This window comes from Cygnus atratus, chromosome 9 (assembly GCF_013377495.2).
Source record: "Cygnus atratus isolate AKBS03 ecotype Queensland, Australia chromosome 9, CAtr_DNAZoo_HiC_assembly, whole genome shotgun sequence".
In the NCBI taxonomy this organism is placed as follows: Eukaryota; Metazoa; Chordata; class Aves; order Anseriformes; family Anatidae; genus Cygnus; species Cygnus atratus.
The window spans coordinates 16285142-16310853 of NC_066370.1; the positions used below are offsets into that span (position 1 = coordinate 16285142).

Consider the following 25712-nt stretch of genomic DNA (forward strand, 5'->3'; position numbering starts at 1 on the left):
ATAATTTTAAGCATATATTAGTCAAATATTTCATTTGTGCCAACCACAAGCTGTAAACTGCTTCCACAATAATTCGTTGCAAATGCCTTGGCAGGCAGCCTCTTTTTTTTTTCTTCAGCATGCTAAAGCCATTAAAACCCTTGAAGAGTTGGATGTAATGCAGACTTCATCTTAAGAGTACTTATATTAGTTGATTCAGTTCAGTAAATAAGGTTTTTGCCTCTGGACAGACTGTGGTTCGTTTCTGATGCAACAAAGCTGTGTGTACTCTAGTCTGAATATGCTTCTTAGCACTTAGTTGAACCCAGTCCTGTCTATTCAAAGCACTGCAGTAGTGGATTTGTCATGTTGTGCATCAGTGCTAACTCAAGTAACAGGGGAAACCTGTAGCATATGCATCTTCCACATCTTTTAAGCTTCTCCACAGAGAGTAGGTGTAGAATTAGTCAGCACACAGGCAGCAAGAATGATGTTTTCCAAAGTGCATTGAGAAGTCTCTCCCTATTCCATGGTTGACCCAGGAGCAAGGGTTGCTGAGTCAAGGGTACTGGAGTAATCTACTTGATTTCCATCTACCTTCTTGTATGAAACCAGCATGGCAGGGAACATGTTGTAGACTGTGGAATTGTAGACCTTAGGAATTGTTTCAGTGCTCACAGCTACGTTCTAGCTAAGACCTTACTGCAAAATTTCTCTTCTATTGTTAGTATGATAGGTATGAGACAGCTCAGTTACTGTTTATCTTGTGACTTTGATGGCTTGCATCACTGATGGTTAGAAAGTTGTCATTTGATTGGTGAAGTGAGATTTGTTCTGAAAATATCCGAGGATGATAATGTTTTAAAAACAATTGTTCTTTCCAGAAAAAAAAGGCCTACAATCACCAGAATATAATCTTGAGAAATTCCATTTTTGTGTGTTTTGAAACCATTCTGTTAATTAAGCAAGTTACATTTATTAAATTATGAACTGTAGTAATTATGATCTAACCTGGTATCACGGTGTAATTTCTTTAGTCATCTTAAATTTCACCTTTGTGATTATCTGAAGCTAATTGTCTAGGCAATTACTTTCACAAACAGCTGTAGTGTAGAGAAGAATTCAGCTGACAGTAGTGTTTATGCATCAGTGGCCAATCCCCCTTCCACCTGGTGTTTACCTGCAGGGATACTGATGAATTACGAAGACCTGAAACTCTAAATTTGGTGCAGGACAGAGAGCATCACCAAGTACTAAGGAGTTATGCGGACAGGACAGAGAGGTAGGGAAAAGAAACGTATAGTTTCTACTTTTTTTTTTTCTTTTTTGCTAAACAGCCATTGTAACCAGTTGTTCCTCTACATGAGGATCATCAGAAAAGTTCCTATATTGGTTACTTAATCAGCTCCTGGAGAATGAGAATTAAGATACTGAATATCTCAATATAATAGGCCAAATATACAAACCCATTGATACATCCTTAGCTGCAGAAGGATTTTTATCACAATTCAGGAGAAGAGGTAGAAATGACTTCACAAAATCTATCAAGCAGTAACAATAAGTTATATCATTATTGCAGCAGTTCAGCAGCTTACTAAATAGTTACTTTCCTGGAGTTGATGAGATGTGTGAGTTGTCAGTGATGCACGTGTATGAATTATTTTTTTTATTTAAGTTTAAAATATAATCACTCTCTGTTTTTTCCATTTGTCAGGCCCCCAGCTGATTCACCGTATTTTCTCTCTCTATCAAGTCACCACAGTCAGGTAACACGTTGAACTGCACTGTTTTATTCTTTTGGCTAAGATTGGTGCAAAACCAAACTTATGTTAGCCAGAAGATATGGACTATTGCTCTGTAACCATTCTGTCTTACCCACTGTAGTTCTGTCTTAACAACGTAGTGCACTCTTTTGTTCCAGGTGCCCAATACAGATCCCGAGCTGCACCGCAGGCACATAGAGCGTACCCGTCGAGAGGCACAGCTAGCAGCACTTCAGTACGAGGAGGAAAGGATGAGAACGAAACAGATCCAGAGAGAAGCTGTTCTTGACTTTGTTAAAGTACCTCCTTTTAGTACCTACTTGATTCCAAACCTTTATCTTTTCTGATTCCCTTAATGAAAATTAGTTGCCAAGATCATTAACGCTGGAATATTGCAGAAAATAATTGTAATTGTAAAATTACAATTGTAAAATTGTAATTGTAGAAAAAAGGTTTCTAGCTGCCTGAAACAGGGCTTTTCATTAACATCAACTAATCTTAGACTCCTGGCAGTGTTTTGCAGAAAAGGTGCTTTTATTAAAAATTCAACTTAGTCTTTCAGTTAAAGACTTAAGATATTTAGGATGCATTTTGTTCATTGACAAGCCTTTTTTCTTATTGTTTTTTTTTCTTCTGTTGCCTTTGTTATTCATGAGCGCTTTGTTCTCAGCAATGAAATTACTCCCTTGGGTTATATTTTTGGTTTATTATGCATCTTTTAATATGCAAAAACAATTTGGGTTTTTGTTTTCATACAGAATGAAAGCTATTTTTTGACTAATAATATTAGTGTTTTCATCTCAGTAGAAACTTGAAATTTCCCCAGTACGTGTTTTATTTAAAAACTAGGACTTCACGTGTTTTAAAACACTTCTAAATTATGCTGTTCTGTTCAGAGCTTTTGTTTCTCTGTCACATCCTTTTAAATTTCTTTTGTTTTTCCTTTTTCTCTGTAGCAAAAAGCATCTTTAAGTACCCAGAAGCAAAGTCCTTTGGATAGTGAGGTAAGACTCCAATATAAGTATTAATTGGGTTTGGCAGTACCTGAATTCTTAGCTCTCTCCATCAGAGATCACAGAGATTTTCCTGATTGTGGAGAACTCTTCAGGAATGGGTTATAACATAAGTTTTTCACATCTAATAGGCCCTGAGTTGGTCCCTTTTTTTCTTTTTTTTTTTTTTTTGCTTATGGACCAGTTTAGTATTTCCTTCTGTTCATGTAGATTGTTTGTCTGAGTGTTTTGTTGTTTTTTGTATGTTTTCTATGTTCTATACAGAAAATAGATTTAATGTTCCATTTTAAGATGCTGCTTGGAAGCAGTACAGTTAAATTTCTAATGGGAGTATTCAAACAGGATTTTGTGTTGCAGTGATTTCTCCTTCATTGATCAGTTTTCTCCTATTTGTCTCTCACATTACCAGTTATCCCAGAAAGATCAACTATTTTTATTTTGAGGGTTATCTATCTATTTTTAAAAAAAAGGTTTCTTTTAGTGTAGTTTTATAGTCAAAAGCAGTGAGTAAATAGGGGATAAAAATTACACAAGGCTCAGCCTTCTAAAGTCTACAGACCTGAGCCAATGACATCTGTTCATTCTCTGCACCACACTTCTGTTTGGTAATAGCTCTTCCACTGCTTGCCATCTTCACTTTTGTCTGGGGAAGATAATTCACATGGCAGTGTTAATCAGATCAAAACCTTTAATAGCATAATGCTTACAAATAGCTCTTCAGAATCATTTTTCACCTTTTTTTTGTTTGAAAATTACTGAAACATGGGGTATTTGAAATAGTTTTTGCTTCTTTTCCTTATTAATGTTCTTCTGTTCTTAATTTATTCTTTTAAAGGGTCCTTTGTTCTGCCACAGTAAGAATTGTGAATACGTAGTTGTCTGTATTTGCTTGAGACAACACAGAGCAGAATAATTGATTCCTTAAGTGATATGAATATACTGTAATTCATGGGTCATGTGGCTATATATTCCTACACAGTTATGTATACTGTATAGAACTGTAGAACTAATGCCTCAAAATGCTATAAACAAGCGGTACGTGTCCCTGAATGTCTGTCTGTTCACAGCTGTGTCATTCTGTTTGTTTCTGACATTACTCCATCTCTCCCACCTCCCAGTGTCCCTTTCCATCCAGAAGGTCTCAGCATACTGATGATAGTGCCTTGTTAGTGGTAAGATCCTGCACGCAATGGCCTTTTTATCTGGCAGATTCTAGAGCATAAAAATAGCTACATGTTATGGTTGCCTCAGATTAGACAAACTATTTTAGAGCTAATCTAAATAGCATAAAACATGACCATCTTCTTTGAAAAGTGACTTAGTTCAAATATATTGATATTTGTACCGTCAGCTATTTGTTATAATAATATAGTGATATTTTTCCATAAAATAATTAAAGTTTAGAGAAGAAGGAAAATTACTGATAGTGAAGAACAGCTTATAAAATTCAAAATCCTCCTCTAGTAGTTCCAGTTTGATTTCTCCTCCGTTTAGCTTGCTTCCTAATTGATGAGCTCTTCAGTGTCAAGTAAACAATTTTAATGCTTTGAATACAGCCTTCTACTTCAACTTCGTTTGCATCCTGCACCTGGTCATTAGAAATGCTTAGTGTCATGGTAACCATATCATAGCAAAGGGAAAAACTGCTGTACATGTCAATACTAAAAGTCATGAAATATTCCCCATACCCTCTTACTATTTGTTGATGAAGATGTCTTAATAATCCGTTTTGAGCACTAGTAAAAATAAAAACATTTATGTACTCACTTTCATGTTTTATGCTATTTTTTCTTTTATGCTTTTTTTTCTTTTTCTACATCTTAGTGATGTAGCATAATTAAAGAATATAATTAATGCCACAATCATTGTCTATAAAAGAAAAATACACTTGATTTGCCTGCTGTTGCATGACTGCATGCCTGAGATTTGTTTTCTTAATTCATGCACATCCATTATCTGCCTAAATTTTCTTCAGGCAGTGCTCTCGGTTAGAATATATCTCTTCAGAACATGTTGGTCAAGGTGTTTACTGTCTCTTTATTCAGACTTTTTGGTTTTCCTGCTATCACATGAGTAGCACTGTGAGGGAGAAAAAGAAGGCTCATAATGTTATGGAGAGATTTAGTTGTGATCATGCATGTGCCTTTTTAGAGAGATCACAATCAGTATATAAAAATGTGCTTTTATATTTAGGTTATAAGAACCGGGAGAGCAGATGTGGTTCATGTTAAATGTTGATGTTCTGTTGTCAGTGAATTCATCTTTGGAATGTATTTTAAAGATATATTTTAAGGACCCCATTTCTTTTTGTTTGTGTGATCCGTGTTTTTTGTTGTAAATTAATATATTGAATTTTAGGTTGTAGATGTGACTAAGAATTTTCAGAAATTGTTTTACTGGGCTTCCATCCATGTTGATTTCTTTTGTGTCTTTAACTTAAATCCTTGCACTTCTCTCTCTCTCTCTCTCTCTCTCTCTCTCTCTCTCTCTCTCTCTCTCTCATGTACACACTCCCTCTCTTCTCTCACCCCTTCCCAGGCTGATAGGGAAAGATCGAACAGGATTTGAAAATGATCAGTTCTGTATTCATTTTTCTTTTAATTCCTTGCTCATTTCAGCAGCACTAAACTACGCATCCTGTACATGGTGGTTTCGGTATATGAAACACTGGTTTTCTGAACTGCTGAATTGAGATCTGCAGATCTATATTGTAGTGGAAATATATACTGTGCCTAATGATGACATAAGCCAGGACAGCTGTTTCTGGTGATTATTGTAACTAGAACGTTAAGCTCTGGCTAGGTCATGAATTTGTAGTGTTTTTTTTTTTTCCACAAATGTATTACAAAACCTTGGTCAACAACAAGGAAATGTTCATTAGTTTGCTTAAAAAACAAGTCTGTTGTAAGAGTTGAAATTCTTTTACCTTTTTTAATTTTTGCATTTTATTTGGCATTTCTCCTGTCCTTATGGATTTGAAATTTAGTTAGATCTGATTTCTTAGGATTTTTTTTTTTAAGGGAAGTGAAGTATAGGGGCATTTCATATCAAAATACCATTTCCTAATGGCAGTTCTCAGTACACGTTTTCCATTGACATGCATTCCTCTTTGTTATTTTCTCTCTCTGCCTAATGACTGCATGCAGTGGTGTAAACTTCACCTATTAACTTCAGAAACTTTTGGATATAGAAACTTGCAGATAGGCTAATTTAAAAAAAATAATAAAGTTGTGTGCCATTAGATTTTCCACTGTTTGTTCCAGTTTTAAGGTGTGTCAATAATACTGTGTAGCAAAAGAGGAGAGTGTTACATAGAGGTGTAGTAAAAGATGAGAATTCTATAAACTGAGCAATTACTTGCATTTTTTTTCCTCCAAACAATGTATTCAGCCCAGATGTAATGGGAAGAAAATCTAGTAGGTAGAAGGCAAGAGAGCTCTCCTTTATTTTGATTTTTCTCTGTTCTGGTGTCGTTACTGCTTTTACAGAAACTTTCTTAAAAGCAAAATTCAAGTTGTGAATCTACTTTTTAAATCTTACATCATGTTTCTTTTGGTGGTCTTCTGTGTTGCCTTTTCACAAATTAAAATGCATTCACTTTGCACATGTTACTCTGATCATGTCTTTCTACTTACAAACACTTTGAGGACAGTATTTCAATTTACAAAATGACTATCCATACCTTCTGTGAATATTAATAGTTTACTTCTGTGTTTCTTCAACATGCCTGTGATTTGATGCAAGGATGGGGTTTGGTTATAGGACATCTGGATATTTGGTTATAGGAATCTGCTCTGACAGATTTCATTGTGTTGATTTATAATAGCCAGGCTAACTAAAACTTTGCTGAAGAAATATAGTCAATGACCTCTCTTGAGAAAATTTGCACTAGACCTCAAAGTCTTGTATTAGTCATATCCTGCTTGCTGTTCTCACCAGGGTAGGCTCATTCATTACAATTGAGTTATCTTGTTAATACAGTATTGAGGCTTCAGACTTGGCTAAAGTTTTCAACCCCGATTGCTTATGAATCTCATTTTCCCCAAATATCTTCTTTTTTTTCCCTTTCATACTGTATGTTGCAAGGTGATTACCATCAAAAACAAATATAAAAGGTACCATCCTTTGTTTTCTGTCAAACTATTTCTCAATTTCTGTCATGAAGCCTGTGAAACACTCGATAAGCATCAGACAGCTGGTGTGACCTCTTCCTTCCATAACCCACGTGTCACTGCTACGTTGTGCTGCCTTCGTTGTGTTGTGTTTTCTTGTTGTGGTCTCAAACGTGACCTGAGACCATCAAGTCACAGTTAACACAGGATTTCTGAAACGTTTTAAGATAAGGCTTTGGGGCATCAGTGTGCTACAAGTAGTAACGGTGTGAGTAAAGTAAGCAGGACATGAATTATACTAACCTGTTCCCTGGAGTTTTCTGTCAGACAGTTGGCATCCCTTTGTGTATTTAGGCAACTAATAATCAAATTCACTTAAAATGTCTTTATTTGGTTAGCACAAAGTCATGGTTGGGCTCTGCTTTGGCATCCCTTGTATCTACGGTTGTTTCTGGCTTGGGGAGGTTTCTCTGACTTAAGAGCTAGACCTAGAGCTGAAGTTCAGCATGTGCAGCAGTGTTGTGAGGCTAAATTTGCAGCATCCTGGTTCCTTTTGTATTGTGGCTACCTTCTCTTACAGTTGTTCTCTGCCTCACTTCTTCCTCTCTTCCCTCCCTTTCTTCCCTTGCTGTCCCTGACAGAATGGCTTTGAGCCTCTCTTTGTCTTTGAGATTGACAATAACACCAATACCATTAAAAGAAGGCCAGGGACTCGCAAACAGGTGAAGAGCATGCGGTGTGTTGCTGTTGTGGTTGTCTTACCCTATGGTGTGCCGTGTTACCCCTCTCTTTGCCCGCTGGTGGCTATGTGGATTGTGATGACTACTTGTTAGTCTGTGTCAAGGGTGTCTTGTTCCTTTTCACATAGGAATAAAGAGTTTTGTGAATGTTAGACCAGCATTTTGTTTTATATTGCTTTTTGCATATACTAGCTAATGTTTTATTTGCTGAAGTGGTATTTTAAAACTCTTCAAACAACAACAAAAAAGATGTTTGCAGTGCTACAGAGAAAAGGCTGTTTTGAGATCAGCTACTAAATCTGCATAGGACCTGCAGATGTTTGTGTAAGGCTTGGCCTGTGTATAGTATCTCCTTCTAGTCCTTCCTGGCTGTGCTGTTCTGAAGCGACAGAATAGTTGCAAACCTTTGAAAATACTAACACCCCAAAGTGTGTAGTTGACATCTATGAAGTTTCTAGGTGTCATTTGGTGTGTTTTTCCTGTGCTGAATTTCCACTTCACTATTTGAATGCCATTTCAGAAAGTATTGGTTCGTTCTTGAGTCATTCAGTCCTCAAATGTTAATGTTTTAAGTATGCTTGCAGTAACCAGAGGGGAAGAAATTAAAATTTAAAGGAAAGGCTTAGGTTTTTATTTGAAGTGCTTGAGACTTTAAGCACCCCCACGTCCTTTGTTGGGCTTTTCCATGATGCAAGTTTGATTTGGGCAGCTGTTACATCTTTAAAATGTAGGCTTTCATAGTAGGTGTTGTTTTCAGTGCTGTGTCACCGCACCACTTGCACGTACCTTAACAGCAGAATTGGCTGAAGGGTTGATGGAGATGCAGAATTTGGCCTTCGAGATCCGCCTGTCAGTGACAGATGAATATTGGCATGCTGGAGATCCCATTCTGGAAACATTAAAAGTTATTTGTTGTGTTTTGTTTGGTTTTGGTGGTTTTTAATCTAGTGGTTATAATTGAAGTTTGACAGTACTTTATTTTGGACAACACTGTAAATCTTCACACTGACGTCTTCTCCAAGAGCTAAATTTCACCCACAGAATCTTTCTTTCTCTGTAACTCGCAAAGATCGGGATTAAGTGTTTGTGGCAGACCAAATGTGTATTCGTTATCCATTAGATGCAAGTTTCTCTAATTTTACAAAACTGATGAGAAATTAACTTACTAAAATCCATAGCATACTTGAAACATTAAAAAGAAGGCTTTTGTTTTGAATAGTGGCTCAGGACAAACTGCTACGGGGTAAACTTTTCTTTTTGGTCTAAAGCCTGATGGCATAGGTATTACTTCAGGTCTTTCTTTAGTAAGGTCTTACCTACTTATTATTTAGTTCTGCTTCTGATGTCACTTTGTGTGTAAAAAGGAATATTTCATCTCCCAAGTTTGTTAGCCATAAAGTTCAGGAGAGTAGGAAGGCTTTTCTCTCTGCAAGCAGTTTAGTTCGGCAAGTCGTTTTGTGTTGTTTCTGTGTTCTGCCTGTTGAATGTTTCTGAGAACGTGACCATGATGACCACTTTTTCCATTCTAACTCGTTTACTCGATTCCACCTTTGCACATGACCTTTCAGCTGTTTGCTAACACTGCTACTGCCTTCTCTTTCTTTCTGCATTCAGTCACTCTCAGGGTTGAATCAAGAGAGCTGTGCTACTAGCCTGCCCAATGCTTCTACCTTCAGTCCTGTCAAGGTATCTCTCGCTATTATCATTCACCAATAAAGCCAACAAAAAACTCTTGGATCCACACATCTGTTTTAACAGGTGTTAGTCTGTCAGCTTCTAGCCAAAAGTTCAAGTAGGGGATGAATCTGATTTAACTGATTAAACTGTAGTAGGTATTACCTCATCTTAGCTTTAGGCTGTGTCTACAGGAGGCCTAAGCTATAAAAACATGGTAACCCATCTCTGCTCCAAGGGGTTCTTGGTTGTCTTTGATGTTGCTTTTTATTTACAAGATGATTTTTTTTCTTGACCAAGTTGAGTTTATCAAAAATACTTTTGTTCTGTTCTTTACCACCTTGCTTTTATCACTGAATATCCTTTATTTCTTTCTCTTTTGTGGAAACTGCTGTACTGAACGCATTCATCATGAGTAACCAGCCTATGTTAAGCACCATAGTAAACCACAATGTGTTTCTCTAGGGAGAGTGATGTTCAGTGAATAGCAGTTTTGCATTACCAAAGATGTCAAAGAGGCTGTGTATTCTTCAGTGTTGCTGTTATGCAAGTTCTGCATGTTAATTTAATTATCTGCTTTTCTGTGTCCATTTTGCAAAGAATACTTTGAAATTTTGGGTTAGATGAAAGAGTAAATATAGATCTGTCATTGCACTGTCAGTGCTGTTTAATCTTTGTTTTTTTCCTTGGAGAAGAGCAATTGTGTCATTTCTGCAAAAGAAAAAGCTTCATTGCTTTCTGCGGAGATGAGATGTGGGGAACAATGTGGTTTGTGTTTTTTCACGTTTGTTTTTTTCTGAAGCATATTTAGATGGATGGAGCCTATTTTAAAACATATCAAATGAAAATGTGGTCACAGTTTTTCCAGATTAGGACCATTTATACTCTTTTACTTTTTTTTATCCACAGAGTGATGACAGATCTACCATCTCTCCTGGCTCACCTACCACACAGACAGGTAACAGGGAAAGGCAGTAAAGTTTCTGGGAAAAAAAATGAGATCAAAATGCCTGCTTGCATATTCGTGCTGTAAGGAGAAGGGAGCATAGCTTCCCATCTTCCTATGTGGCACTGCTGTGCTTGATAGTTTACGCGGTTATTTGGGTCTCCTTGGAAACACATGAGGGAAGAGACAGCAGGGGTGAAGCATGTCTTCAGGGAGAGTTGTAGGGTTTGGCTGCTTTAGGCTTTCCTGCAAGCTTTGGCCCACAGATGCATTCAGCAGCAGTCAGAACAGTTGTTGGAAGCGGTATGTGGAATGTGCTTTGCATGCAAGTGTCCTTGAAAGCGCCTTTTCCTGCTCTGTGCTTTTATCATGCATGCATGTAACTTATTTTGTCATTATATTAAAATTTTTGTTTTGTTCTTTTTATTTACCACATTGCTGAACCCATTTTCTATTTAAACGCTAACCGTTTCCTTCTTCCTCCTTTCCTGTGCCTTTCTGCATTTGTTCAGTCCACCTTTCCCCTCCATATCCTGGTCATGCAGCCCCGCCTTCCTATAGAAACCCTTCCCAGCGACCTGAGAGTTTCCTTTTCCGAACAGCTGTCAGGGATGAAGCAAACAAAGGTAGGTTACATAGCTCAGAAATTAGCCAGTTTTGCTACATTTTATTAATATCTGCCTTGCCTAGGTTTTGCACTGTTCTATTACTTCGGGTCGTTATTGTCAAACTAGTTTTGGAGTTCCATTTATAGACACATAGCATTAAATACTTTGTGAATAAGCAATTTTTTATTTAGAGCTGCCAAATATTCTTTTATCATATTTGCAGAAACATGGGAATTTGTTCTTCCTGGTCTGTGCTTACACTTAAGGACATGCCACACAAGCCTTCAACAAGTGGTGAGGGCAGCTATAGTAGCACATAACAAAATTGCAATTCCTGTAGAAAGACTGAACTCTTTCAACATAATTTATCTGTCAGAACTTTGTCATCTTTTTGTGAATGATTATTAGCCAACAAAAACAAAGAAATCTAAACGCCAAGGAGCATGTGTTATGGGAACACCTTATTAGATTAGTAGATCATTAGCTTGATAGATTAGTAAGCTAATGAAAGAAACAGGTTTGAAAAAAGGAATACGCTGTACCCCTTCTGGAACATTGTGTGTGCTGTGTAGTGCAGCAGGGAAGGACAATCAGCCAAACCATGCTTATCGGCTTTTCTTTCCTTCCTGCTGCTTTATCAGTGGTTACTTCACCTTCTACACACGCCTTGTCTCCCGTTAATGACTGTGCAGACCCCAGAGTCAGACAAAACTCCAAACAGCGTGAAGAGGAGCTGGAGCTAATAGAGCAGCTCCGTAAGGTAAGTGCTTACAGAAACCAGTGTGTGGACATCTTGGTAAATGCATTGCATGCCATCATGTTAAGGCTGCCTTTGTGTTTTGGACTGATTTCAATGAACCATTTATGGCGGGGAGTTGACCAAAATGAAATGGCACCATGCAATCTGAGTGTTTCTTTCAGATGGATGCAGTGGTGGTCACTTTGTTGTGGGGGAATAAAGTTAGCTTAAGTGCTGTAGAATATACAGTCCTGACTATTGCTTTTGAACGGCCAATGATCTCTGCTTTTAAAATAAATATGTACTTTCTTCCTTATCACCCTTCCCACTTGTTAGGAAGTCTCTGGAAAGCTCCCACAATGTCCTCCTTTTAATCACTTTTTAAAAACTCAGCTGTGAAGCCCCCACAGAAAAGCAAGCGGAATGCAGAGGCTCCTGCCAGTAATGCTGACAGCGTGGTGTCCTTGTGTGTTCTGAATCCACCCATTGCTTCCTGCTTTAGCTATCCTTAGTTATGTGTAGAATATCTGTAGCATGGATATTCCTTGTGCTTGTACTTCTTGTCTGTTTAGGCTCGGTAGGCCCCGGTTCGTGCCCAGGTACAGTGGTGAATGTGCCACGTGCCATTAAGGTACTGCTCTGTTCTGCTTTGCCCCAGGCATGTTTCTGGTGAGCATGAAGGGCTTCCCTGAAGTGCTCTAATGCTTTGAGCTTTCTCAAGAAAAAAGAATTCCTGTTTGTTAAAGCTGATTTTAAAAGCCATAAGCGTTCCAGATGGACAGAGGGAGTTCCTTCTCTTTGCGAATTTTGAAGTAAGGACAATCTGCTTTCTCTGAAGAGAAAGTTCTCTTAAGTAAAATGAAAGAAAACTTGATGTTTGTAGAGCCTTTGATCTCTTATCTTGGAATGCTTTGTATGCAGTCTCTCTTGTTCTGCTTCGTGGGTAAGCTTAAATCTTCTTTTGTGTTCTTAAAATTTAAGATACAGCATAGCTCAGAGAAACTCACGCAACATATGACATAAGATGAAATGCCTGATTTGAATTCCCTGAAACAACTGTTAACTACCTTGTTTTTTAAAACTATTGGCACAAAGTAGTTAGTTTTTTTCTTTACAGAGACTTTCATTAGCTGTGTTGTCCTCCAACCCACAAACACTATTATTTTCAATTCTCTTGGCAGAACCATTCACTGAGAATGTGTAGGATTAGGAATACTGTTCTTAGACTCTGACTTCCGTTATTTTTGAGTAAAGGTTGCATTAATCGCCTGTGCTGTGCAATGAAAGCTGTTTGTCATTGAACTCAGCTGCTCCCAGATTGTGTTCAGCTCTGGCCCGGTGCTGTGCAGAACCTTTCTTGGTGTATTGCTCAGAAAGCTGTTCAGTAGTGTCTTGAGGAAGGACAAAGTTGTAATGCAAATGCTTCTGCCTCTTATAAAATGTTCTGCAGAGTGAAACGATTGGAAACAGCTCTTACTTTTGTGTGTCCACATTCATTTTTCACAGAATATTGAATCACGATTGAAAGTGTCACTGCCCAGTGATCTTGGAGCAGCTCTCACCGATGGTGTTGTTCTGTGCCATTTAGCTAATCATGTGCGTCCTCGGTCTGTTCCCAGCATTCATGTCCCCTCACCTGCTGTTGTAAGTATGTAATAATGGTAGTATTTTATAGATGTCCAAAATGCCATCCTGCAAAATTCTGTAATCCAGGCAAGTGCTAAATTCATCATTCTCATCTGTGATCATACATGACAAAAAATAACTGTCTGTTTTGTCTGAACAATGTCTGTAGCTTCATTAAAAATGCACTATGTTTAGGTTTGTTTCATTTAAATAAAGTTACTTCTCATACAGATTTTAAGAAAACATTAAGATTTTCAAGCCCTTGCTATGTTAACTTGAAAACTAATGAAATGAAAGACAGTTCAGCATGAAAACTGAAGTAGGATATTTCAGAAGATCAAAAGTTCTGAGAAGTTCAGGAAAACAGGGAAACGTAATGTTCTTTACAATACTTACAATCCCACTGCACAAGAGAGCACAAACGAGCAGAGAAGCCAAATTGTGTCCATTTCACAGCAAGATAAATTTCTCCACTTAGGAATTTTAGCAGAGCACACTTGAGCTACAGTTGCATGTGCTTGGACAACACCATCTCCTGGAACAAAATAAATGCAGTCATACCTTTGTGATAACAGGAAAAAAAAGTTTACTTTGTATTTGTGGGCTGTTCAGAGCAAGAAAAGTACACAGAGAAGTTTGAAATACCCTGTCTAACTGCAGTGTTTCTGGAAACAGTGAAGATAATATATTTATAGGTGCATTACTCTGTATCACATAGGGAAAGTGTAGAATGAGAGAAAGGTGAGGAACTGTGACATGCTGACAAATTATTTGCCTAATCTCTCAACCAAAACAAAAAATCTCTGGAGGTTAAAGTTCAGTGAAAATATTTAGAATCAGCTACTTGAAGGTAGCATGGAGAGACAAAATGCTTGTTATGCACCTTCACATTTTCCTAAAATTATGTAAATAAGGAAAAAAAAAACCCTCTCCTGGGGGAAGAAGTTGAAACAAGCATGTTGTTTGCTTTTACTTATTTTGGAGTCAGTTTTTGTGTTGGAATTTGAACTGGCACTGCTGCATACTGTATCATTGTGGTTCTTCTTGCTTGGATTTATGTGAACAAGCAGATGTCTTCATTATTTTGAGAACGATTGAGCTGGACACGCCATTTTAGGCAGATCGTGGAGTCATTAAGAGAAGAGGCATACAGCCGCTATTCAGAAGACTCATTAAGAATATCTTTTCAATGGCCTGGTTTTATGTGCTGTGGCATATTCTGTGTTACAAATTAAATCATGGCTTTGTCAGAAATCTCAAGGAAGAGGCAGCCTGTAGCTGGACGGCTCCAGGAGCAGAAGCGGCATCATGTCTTTCCTCACTTACAGTGGGATCTTTGTGTTCCCTTCATCCTTCAGAAGAAGTCAGCAATACCCTTTAACCTGCTTTCTTGGTCGGGAAATATGGCACACTGATGGGACAAAGGAAAAAAACCACCAGTCTACGTTTCCCCCACTTACAGAAAAATATTGAACTCGTAGAAGCTGCCACCTGCTGCTACGTAGACTGTGGGTAGCTTGTACAAAAGAACAGGAAGCTTCTGTCTTTTTTAATCGGAAAAGAATAAGCTTCAAGAATAGAAACAAGACAGAGCCTGTGCAGTGGTATGTCTGTGTAGCGGTGAGAGAAAACTATGGAGGAAAAAAAAAAATGAAAAAAATGCCAGTGAGTTCAATTCAAGCAGCTGTATTAAACCCACCTGCAAGAGGCTTACATGCAGCAAGTCTCAATTCCAGTTTTATTCCATTAATTTCTGGTTTCATCTAGCCTTCATTTTTATTGTTGTTAATTGAAATAAAGTTGGAAATATTTGTATAATATAGTGACCCAGAACAAACTCCAGATTGCTTCATATCATGAAATCGCTCAGAAATCACAGTACAGGAGCTACGTGTGTGTGTGCTTCATTCAGAATGCTTTTTTAATTATCATATTTCAGTCATTAAAAGTGTTAGCCTGTTTTATGTAACACCTTGAATACAAATATTGCACAGGTTAGAATTGTCTTTTTTTTTTAAAACATCCAGCATTCATAAATTGGCTTGGAAATTTTTTAAATTTTGAAACTGCAACAGAGCCTGGTTTGAATTAGACAAGTTTTTCGGTGTGGTATGTTTTTAGCAAAGAGATTTATTAAGAGTTTTATTTAAATAAAGAAATCCTTCCAGTTAAGAACGCTATGCCTGCCTCCTTTGCAGCCTAAACTTACGATGGCAAAATGCAGACGAAACGTGGAGAATTTCTTGGAAGCTTGCAGAAGGATTGGAGTACCTCAGGTACATATTCCTGTTACTCTTATGTTACGTCTCAGGTACAGTTTTGTACGACCAGTAAATAAAACCTTCCTTGAAAGAGTTTACAAAAACAAGATGATTAAAAGTTTAGAAGGCTCAGGTATGAGGTATGCCGTACTATGTAGATCAGACTTATGTTGCATTGTCTTCCAAAATAAAATAAAGTTGGAAATAGTCTATATAAAGGTCTGATTCACTTACTGATGTGCCTTAAGTTCTTAATAGTTGGATGCAGCTTGAGCCTGCCTTTAGAACTGCAAGGTACATCTTTGAAAACAATCAGGTTTTCTCAAGATTAGATACTGGGTGGGATAAAATTTGGATGGTGTTTTGCATGTGTTACTTCCATTCTAAAACATTTGGCATTCCTTCATAATAATCCTTTTACATGAGCATCTGTACTGTCTTGCTGAGAAGTCACACTGTTGTTGGCCTTTCTCTGGTGGTAGCTATCTTTGCATAGATCCTAATTCTTCTTGTTATGTACCAGTGGTAGAACTCTTACCTTCTGGTATTCCTTTTCTCTTTGAAACTGGAAGAGCTAGGAGGTAGGAACATATAAAATAATCTGAGTCCAGCTATCGTGTTTTATACTGTCCTATCCTTCCAACTTTGTTTTGTTCAGCAGCTGTGTCAGTACAAATAATTTTGATACGTCATGTTTTTCTTTATTTTTCTTCTAGCGCATTAATTGGATTGGTTTCTTATGCTGCTAAGTATTAGTGTTTTTGTTGTAGGTGCTCTTTTCTGTATTATGAAAGAGAAAAGTAGATCCAGTGACTCATTTCCCTGCTGTTTCTAAAAGCAGTGCTCTCAAGTCAGTCAAGCAGTATTATCTGATAGCTTTGCTGGAAGGCATTTGAGCCATTGGGATTTTCGGATAGCGTATTTATTGAGCTGTCTAGCAATTTCACATGGCTCACTGGTGAATGTCACTGGAACGTGGTAGGGAGTCAAAACTGGTCATTAGTGCTCTGAGATTCTTCGCTATTTTGGTTCCTCTAAGAAAGTTGAGACTTTGCTTCCCAGAGGGACTGTACAATATAAATTCTTCTGGGGCAAAATTGTTCAATTCCATCCCGACTTCCTTATTTATAGCTCCCTCAGATAAGTAGATTAACTTTTGTCGGGTTAGAATACAAAGCAGATCGCTGAAATGACCCACATTTAAAAACAAAACAAAATAACACTCGAGCAGAAATTCCCCTATAGACCCTGTCTGCTACATCTGCTACAGCTACTATCTAGAGTCCTCCCATTTTGCTTGTTTCTCCTGCTTTCATGTGAAAGAGTTCAAGGAGAATGTCTCTGGGGAAACTTACTGAAATACCCCCAGCTGAATTCTAAAGTTGCTCTGACATATCTATATTACATGTCTACTGAGACGGTAAGATACCTGCATGAAAGAATGGCATGGCAGCCTAATATATTTCTTTGCTGAAAAGATGCCTGCAGGTATTTCCTTTCATTTAAATTATAATTACAAAAATGAAAGGCTTTCTGGAAGTATGGATCTATGTAGAAATACTTACCTTCTAAGAGGAAGGCTACTTCATGTAAAAAGCTACTTTAGAAAATGGTAATTACAGGCATCACAGCGAAGCAGCTATTTCTGTAGGACTTTACTAGTTAGAGCTCTTGCACCAAAAGAAACCAAAGTTAAACGGATTGGCATGTGCATCTAGTTCATTGATTTACAGCAGTTATCTCTGTGAAAGGGACACAAATGGTACCCAGTGGGAATAGTTATAGAACACAAATTAATTAGTAATAGATTCAACTGTAATTTGTAATAGATGTTTCCGTGGAGTACTGCACTGGAGCATCAATTACGTACAAATAATGCCTTGTACTGTTTTTGTTAGTTAAGATACAGTGTGAGTATTCAGTGCCAAAAGCATCTCAAGAAGCTGCAGTCTGTTTCCCCTGAAAAAAATGGTTGTCCCTAAGGCACGTGTACACTGCTGTGTTTTTAACAACAAAGATTGGTACACGTTTAAGGCGCACAGGTGACAGATACCTCACTGAACTCCAAGTAGTTGCATTGAGTGCGTTCTTTGTCATACAGATTCTTTTGGAGAATTAACCTGCTGTGATGTGCTTCTTGAACATGTAGGATGTATCTGAAATGTCTGATGTCTGACTGCTTCGTGGATGTTGCTATGGCTAACTGACCTTTTTTTTCTGTCTGTTTTCCCTTCCTGCTCACACACTCTGGACAGGACAATCTTTGTTCCCCTTCTGACATTCTTCAGCTAAACCTCAGCGTTAAAAGAACAGTTGAGACTCTTCTTTCCCTGGGGACAGATTCAGAAGAATCCAGTCTTGTCTCCCTTTCCATTCAGCTCTGGGGCTTTGTGGTGTTTTACTGTACTCTAATGCTAACGCTCTGTATGGTCTATCGCTGGGTCTTTTTTCTCTAGCTGAAGGATAGTGTCGCTGCTTCCTCCCTCCAGCGCTTGGTAAAGGATTTGGGGTTTTGTCAAGACCCCGTGTACGAAGCGCTTTCTTTCCCACTTATGGGATAGAGGTAACAAGTACGGTGTGGAAACACACTGGTGTGTCCACACCACCATCTGTGACAGAACTCACATTTGTATTTGCTGTGTGATATTTAGCAGATGTAATGCGAAGGGGGGAAGTGCTGTCCATGGGCTAGAGCAAGGGACTGAGGGTTAGGGACGTGTAGGTGCGTGCTATAGTCTGACTGCTGCTGAGTGATGTAGCACTGGGAAAACTGCATTGTCAGTTTGTGCCCCTATTTCCCTGTCTGTATAATAGGAATTGCACCACTTTGGTAAATTGCTTCAGGATTATCTGATGAAAAATGTTAACGAATGCGAAGTATTTCTTCTCAACATTAGTGTTCTTGATGAGATCTCACAGTCTTAGGAGACATGGTCTGATAAGTTTTGTCCACAAGACTTTGGGGTTTTTTCTAGCTCCTTATCCTGCTTCTGAGGAGATACAGCTTTCACGTTTGTAGACTCTGGTGTATTACTTCTCAGTCAGGATTTTTAAAATAACTGTCAGTGAATCCTGAGCTACTTGGGCTTTGTAACAGGTCAAGCAGGAAATTTTCGGAGAGAGTGAGCTCTTCTGTCAACTCAGAGGGAACTTTTCTGGCACAGAAGGAGAAAACTTTAAGGTTCTATTGGATGCCACAGGATTGCTGCAGCATTTTACGGTGCTCTGACAAAAAACTTAACAAAGGCTTCTTGAGTTGCCACTCGGCTGTAGGAGCCCCAGACTGTGCTTATTCCCTTCCCGCTATCCAGTCATTTTCAGAAACTTGTGTATCACGCAGTTGCAGAAATACAAGTCCTGGCTGCACATACAGTTCCTTCTTCACTGTTTTACAAAACTCAGGTAGTCTTCCACAACACTCAAAGCTTTTCCCTCCCCTGGAGAAGCATCCTGGCTCATTAATGCATTTCTCAGGGACACCTCCAAACTTCAGGGCCCTCCTCATGTCATGTACAAAAGACCATGTCTCCTCAGAGTGTAGGTCGGTTCAGGGAACTCCGTTCAGAGCTCAGTTACAGGTAAGTGTTAAGTGAAATGGCTGTTCTGAATGTTGTTTCAATAAATTTCTGCTATATCTGAATATCCAGTAAATGGCTTGTAAGCCCTGTCCAAGTGGTGTTAGCATTCCAGCATTAACCTGGCACAAACTCCGAAGCACGGTTTAAGATACGCAGGAGTTTGGCTGCAGATGAGGTCACTACCAGTAAAGATGTGTTGTGTACATGGATCTCACAAGCTCTTGTAACATAAAATGAGTATTTAACGAAGGAGCAAGTAGAGGAGTTAATGCCCTCTTCCTGAACCACACTGTGACTGGCACAAAGCGTTCTGTCCAAGCAAAACATTTCTGCTGCAAGAGGGGACCTTTGGCAGGGGGGAGAGATTATTTTATTTTTCAACAAGCTATTTTTGCACTGTTTACTGGTGTGAACTGAAATGAACTCGGTTCCTATGTTTCTGAACTTCTTCTAATGAACACTGTGATAAAAGCTGCAAGGGGTCTTACACTAACAGTGCCTTCCAGTCTTTAAATTTTGTTTGTCATGGCTGTCTCTGTGGTATGGAGTCATTCCAAAGCTTCTCCCCCTTATCTATTTGCATACATAAGAAAAATGATAAATATTTGCTCCAGTTTACAAGTATTTCTCAAAAAGCACATTTTTTTTTCAAAATAACAATTTTGCTGAAAGAAAAATGCATTTCGGCTTGATCGTCTGGCTTACTGCAAGAATTTGTCTGGGTTAATTTGCTTTTTCTCCACTCTGAGCTTTGTGGGAGGTGTATTGGCTGCTGTTATTCTGAAGGATTTAATATCAAAAAATACCAGCAAAGATGCAGAGAGTGGAAAATTCATATTGCAGTGGAAATAACATGTGAAAAGGGAAATCTCTGCAGCTCTATAGGAAGGACACAATTTGGTTATTTCTAGAGATACAGAGGACTGTTGGACATGCATCCTGTCTCTGGATGATTGTTGTGGGGTGAGGATGGCCCAGGTGTGCCAAGGATTTATGTAGGATGAGGCTTTAAATCCACCTGATACTGAGAATAGCACAATTCTTAATAAACGATTTGAAACCTCTTTTTGCACTTGGTGTATTACTCTTACTCTTCAGAATGGTTGTGGAAGTGACCTGTTCAGTAAGCTGCCTTCTGAAAGGTTAAAAAAAAAAAAAAAAAGGCAGTAGTGACTGGTACATATCAGAGGGATATTTGCCCTTAAACACTATCAATTTCTCGTTGCCTTGAACAGGAGAAATTACATTTTCTACATCTATTATCAAAGTTATTCATACACAGTAGCAAGTCGAGGGGGTTCCTTCAAAAAACAACCTTTTTTTTTTTTTATGCATCTCCTGAGGAATTTGGGAAATCGAGACCAGGCCATACATCTGGGCAGAAGGATCTCAGATGTGCAATGTCTCCGTACGAGAACTGATTTTAAGCGTGACATTTCCTGTTAGCCTTGTTGCACAGCGTTTCCATGGCACACATTAGTACTTCATTCTCTGCCTTAAAGTTGGTATTCACTTGGTAACTGAACAAGGCTTGCTATGTGACGACTCTCAAAAAGTCAATTATGTTTGGGAAAGGAAGCCGTGGTTCCTTCTCTCCTCTGCAGAGTCGTGTTGAGGCGAAGCTTTCCCCCTCCTTAAGCCAGTCTAATTTTGGTTTCATAAACTGCTACCATTTCAGTGTGAGCAGAGATAAAGGATTTTACTGTTTTGCAGTTTTCCTATAATCCTTTTTCAAATTCTCATTATTCATACACGTTTTCTGCACGATGCCTGATAAATAAACACGATTAGCCCAAGAACTCTTGTTTTGAGTAATCACGTTCAGTTCTTTATTCACCAGTAGATATTTCATTTCATTTGTGTGTGTGCGCTAGCTGTCCGTAACATTTCATATTTCAGTCTCCTTTTGCTTAATTTTTCGTTTCGGTTGAGTGTTTTTTCATCCATTTTGTTTTTGTCTTTTGTTTTGTTCCCCATTCAGGAGCAATTATGTTTGCCTCTGCATATTTTAGAAGAGAAAGGTTTGACACAGGTAGCTGTGACTGTGCAGGCGCTCCTGGAGCTGGCACCCCCAAAGCAGCAGCAGCTTCACCACCTGTCTGCTGTGTAAAGACCTCCGGGACCTTTTGGGTTACCTTGGCTAAGCAGAAGGACGTCAAGACTTTACTGCCCATGCAGTGCATCCACACACACAGAGCTCTGTCCTAAGGAAAGGAGTTCCCGTGATTCCTGACAGGAATGTTTTGCTTCGTTTCTCCATTTTTTTTGGAGATCACAACAGTTTCCAATAACGTTTTTATTATTGATATTTTTGCCCCCTACTGGGAAAAAAAAAAAAGTTTGTTGTGAGGAGGGCAGGGACTTGCAGTGGCTAGCTGTTGGAGCCAGCTGTAGAAACTGACCTTGTAGTTTGAAGACATTGGTGTACGCAGTTTGGAAAGCTGTTCCTACAGGAATTTATTTGTTTAAAAAAAAAAAAAAAAGGATGTTGCTGGAGTGGGCACAAGGGGAATGAAATTTCATTCCTTCCTCCTGGGATTCAAAGAAAGGGAGTTTCTTTGCCTCCAGAGAACATCTCTTTCCATTATATAAACATATATATTTAAAATATATATATATATTGCAACACAATCTTAACCTGCACAGTGTTTCATAAGAATCAAACCTTGTGCAGCTTTCACCTATGTTGGCATGTCCTCGTTACTTAATATTTGAAGGGGGATTTTTTTTTTTCTCCAAAGGAAAAAGTAATGCATGTTTTCTCCACAAGAAATACTTTAGTAATAAAAAAAAAAAATCAGAGCTACTTAAATCTCCCCTCCTGGTCAGGTAAGGATGCATTTGGTTACTCAGTATTTTTTTCAAATGAATGTCAAGAATCACGTACATGTTTTCACTGCAGCGCGAAGAATTACAGCCTGCCGTGCAGGTCATTAGAAATCCATTATCAAATAATACATTCAGAAGGGGCTGGAGCATCCCATGCAGACATGCCAGCACTGGTGAGTGTCCCAGCCACTGAGAAATTCACTGTTTTTAAGAACAGAGTTAAGGAATTTCCACCAGTGGGCTGCATATCATTAACACAGCAATCCTGCAGAAGGTAGCTTCTACATGTGGGTTTGACAGGACTTACAAGCCTTTATCATAGTATTCACACAGATGCACTGGTTTACAAAACTACCATTGCTTTTTTCCTCTTTCTTTAACAAGAAAATGGAAATTCAATATACAGGAATGGGAGAGGCAGCAGGCAAGTTTTGGGTTTTGCTTGAAAGCTGACCTGCAGAACAAAGACCAGCTCTGTGCTTTAGGCGCAGTGACAAGGCCAAGCTTGACCAGATCAGTCACAACACATTTTTTCCCCCAAAAAACGACCTTGTAAAATCCAGTTCTCCACCTATGCAGTTCTTTTGCTGGTTCCTGACCCATTTAAAGCATGCCAGAACAGCGTGCTACTACCGTGTTGCATGGGGTCTGGGACCAACATCAGGCATTGGAGGTACATCTGAAGCAGAATACACCGAGAGGATTGCATGGGGACAAAAGAAGGAGAAGAACTGGGAAGTGGCTAGCTAAAAGCCAGTTTTGCTGAAGTAAACCTGCCATAGGAACACTGACAAAGAATGTTAGCTGGATTTTTCCCCTTTAGATTTGCAGTTTCTTTCCACCTTTTTGCTTCATGTTTGCTTTCAGGACTCATGGTGAGTGTTGTATCCCTGGTTCACACAGTGACTCCAGTTGCTTCTTACTGGCATTGGCTGATCATGGTGCAAGTTAAGCACGTGTGAAGGGTATTTCAAACTGCACAGCTGAAAAAAAAACCTTTTCATGCTAACTAGCGTGTTGCCCCGAGCTCTGCGAGAAATGCAAATGCCAATAACTTGCAACGTGTAGAGAAGAGAGCAGTCCCATGCAGACCTGCTTTCCTCCTCACGTAGCTCTTGTGTTTCCCCTAATTCCACTTGCAAGGCCTGTTGGTGATTCGTGAACGGTTACGTAAGTGTCAGAAGTCTCTGCTGTAGTTTGTTGTGCGGATGATCGTGCCGCTCACAGCAAGCAGCACAGCCCACAAATGTTTCTTGTGTCTTCGTCTCTCAAGTAATTTGAAAGAGGGGGACACTGCATTCATCTTAGTTTTCAACATTAGGTCATTTGTATCCTACGGAGGCACGTTACATTTTAACAGCGCACCCTTCATAGGTTATTTAAATGGTCCTGTTTGAAGACAACTGTTCCTGTCAGGGGATTGTGAGAGGGTGCGTTGTTTGCTTCAGTCCAGCTTCCAGCACTTAGAGAAAATAAAACTTAACAGTATTCAGGTTGGTGGAAGCTTGACATTTCATTAATAGTAGGTTTTAGGAATTAATGGGGTGGGGAGTTGAGTCTGAACTGCAAGAAACAGCCGCTTTTTATTGTCTGGTTAAAACAATCACTCACATATACAGGCAGTAAGTGCATGCACACAGCAGCTGAATTCATGTGAAAAGCAGTGTTTGCATGACGGGGATGGTTGTATGTATGTCCGAGTATCACTTACGTTGTTAGAAGCAGCAGTTCGCTCTGCCGGTTTCAGATGTATTTGGTCATGTTAGTTTAACCCTTATAGTCTTGTGTTTTCATGCCGGCAAACACTAAATGTTGACCAGATGTTTAGGACAAAAATCCAGACCTGAAGTTTCATTGTAGGGCTTATTTAATGTATTATACCAAAAAAAAAAAAAAAAAAAAACTGCAGTTTCATTTTACAAAATAGGTTGGGAGATTTTTTTTAGTGTATTTATGTGCAATTTTTGTTGTGTCCAGTGAAAAGAACATTTTAAAGAAACTGTATAAAATTATATTTTGTGTTAAAGAGGCAATTGTTTTTTCCTTTCTGGGGCATTTGTGTTGGAGGATGTGGGAGGAATCCAGCTGAGTGTTTCGTGCTTGCCGGTGTCCGTATACTGACCCCATTGTTCCACCATCCTCCCTCAAACGGTGTCGAGCACTGAGCAGCATTTGAGGCTCAGCAGCGTCACAGACTTGAAATCAAGTGGCACTGGCACTCAGGAGTCCCTGATGGCATTGAAACGATCAGGTCAAAGCAACTGGGATTTGATTCTTCCCCCTTGTGAAGGGGGGGAGCTTTGGTGGCCTGTTTAAAATAGATCAGAGAGAATTTTTTACAGCACCGAGAACTCCTCTGTTGTTCTTGGTAGTGACACAACAGCAAATGGTATTTTTATCCTTTTATAGCTATAAGAGGTCCTTTGAAAAAATGTTTTAGAAACAGGACTTTTACGGTGAATTTGGACATTAAAAAATTCTTTTGTATAAATATTGTGATGTTTTACAAAGCAATCTAATTTTGTTATTTCTGAAAACAGTGTAAACGTGTAATTAATAGAGTAAAGGATTTTAAAGCTTCATCCCATGCTGTATGTCTGTAAATACATTCCATAATTTCTAAGTCTGTTAAGTATAAATATGTTTGAATATTGTACACTTTATTTTAAATTGCCTGTATTCTGCCAGTAGTGTGAACTTCTAGCACATTAATAATATAAAAGAAAACCATGGGTAATTTGAAATAAAGTTTTAAGACTTACATGAACTACAGTATGTTTTCCTGATGTTCTGTTGTATGAATGAATGTCGCATCCTGTGTGCCAGGTGTGCGTATTCACCCTCCACATCATCAAGTTGGCAGTTAATGGACCTGCTTTTTCTTTAGCTTTCATTGTTAACCGGGATAGAAAACATCCAGCATTTTTACACGCATTGTGTAGCCACACCAGAAACTTTCTTGGAGATGCTTTCAGCCCTTCCTAGATGCTGAGTAGCAACAATTTTGTTCAGAGTCCTTTGCTACTCCCTCCTTCTACCCCTTCTTCCCCTCTTTCCCCCCCATTGTGTTTTTGTTTGTTTTTAAACCTTCTCAAACCAAGCAGTAAACTGTACCTGCAAGGCCTGGGCCGTTTGCTGCCAGTCTTGGTGCTCTTTGTAGTTCTCATCTTCTGCTTGATTTTGTCCTGCCTCGGTTCAATCTGTAAAATGTGTCCCTGTGCTTCATGCCTATCCCCTCCCTGTGTCTGAAAGGTTTGTTCCTGTTAGCCAAAATATTCGCTCCTCTTCAGCTCCCTTCCTGCCTTCCTCAGGGCTGCCCAGCTCTCTCCAGGTTTCATTTCTCCCCTAGCTTCTGTCTCCTGCCTTTCTTTCTCCTCCATTCACCTCCCTGGAAAACCAGTCCATCCAAAGGGCTCCTGATCGCTGGGATTTCCTGCAGAAAACACCTCGGGTGTGTGCTGTGATCCTGTCTCTCCGCAGCTGGAAAAAATGTGCCAACCCTGGCAGAGTCCCTCAAAACTGCCGGGTTGTGGGATGGTGCTCCCTGCTCCAGTCACCGGGGTGCTCAGCTTTATTCAGCAGCTGGACAGCCAAGCAGCAGCAGCCCGCTCTGATTTCCAGCCCGGCAAGGTGAGGCTCATACAGAGAGCGGTGGCTCTGAGAGCGGCCGATGCAGCGGAGAAGGCCTGGAGGAGCTGGATGGATGGCAGCACGAGCAGAGTCTGCAGGCAGGAGGGTGCTGTTCTCACCTGGAAGGGGTAAGCTGACACGGGTTAGGTCAGGATAAAAGCCTCTGCCCCTGTCTACAGGGCAGTGTCACCTGGCAGCCAGGATGCTCGCCTTG

General features: G+C 39.2%; 1 protein-coding gene across 14 annotated transcripts in view; it reads left to right on the top strand.

The window, feature by feature from the left end:
• Nucleotides 1–24635, top strand: part of LRCH3 (leucine rich repeats and calponin homology domain containing 3) — a 64630-nt gene extending 39995 nt beyond the window's left edge. For 2 of the 14 annotated variants that reach the window (XM_035544815.2, XM_035544817.2), the window contains exons 11-21: nt 1166–1261; nt 1694–1745; nt 1901–2041; nt 2699–2746; nt 3874–3927; nt 10191–10239; nt 10740–10853; nt 11477–11595; nt 13081–13218; nt 15399–15476; nt 21021–24635. In XM_035544815.2, the coding sequence (XP_035400708.1) occupies nt 1166–1261; nt 1694–1745; nt 1901–2041; nt 2699–2746; nt 3874–3927; nt 10191–10239; nt 10740–10853; nt 11477–11595; nt 13081–13218; nt 15399–15476; nt 21021–21149 (1018 nt within the window). In that variant the 3' untranslated portion in view covers nt 21150–24635. The remainder of the gene's footprint in view (nt 1–1165; nt 1262–1693; nt 1746–1900; nt 2042–2698; nt 2747–3873; nt 3928–10190; nt 10240–10739; nt 10854–11476; nt 11596–13080; nt 13219–15398; nt 15477–21020) is intronic. The other 12 variants (XM_035544816.2, XM_035544820.2, XM_035544818.2 and 9 more) reach the window with 7 other exon arrangements.
• Nucleotides 24636–25712: the final 1077 nt, after the last annotated feature.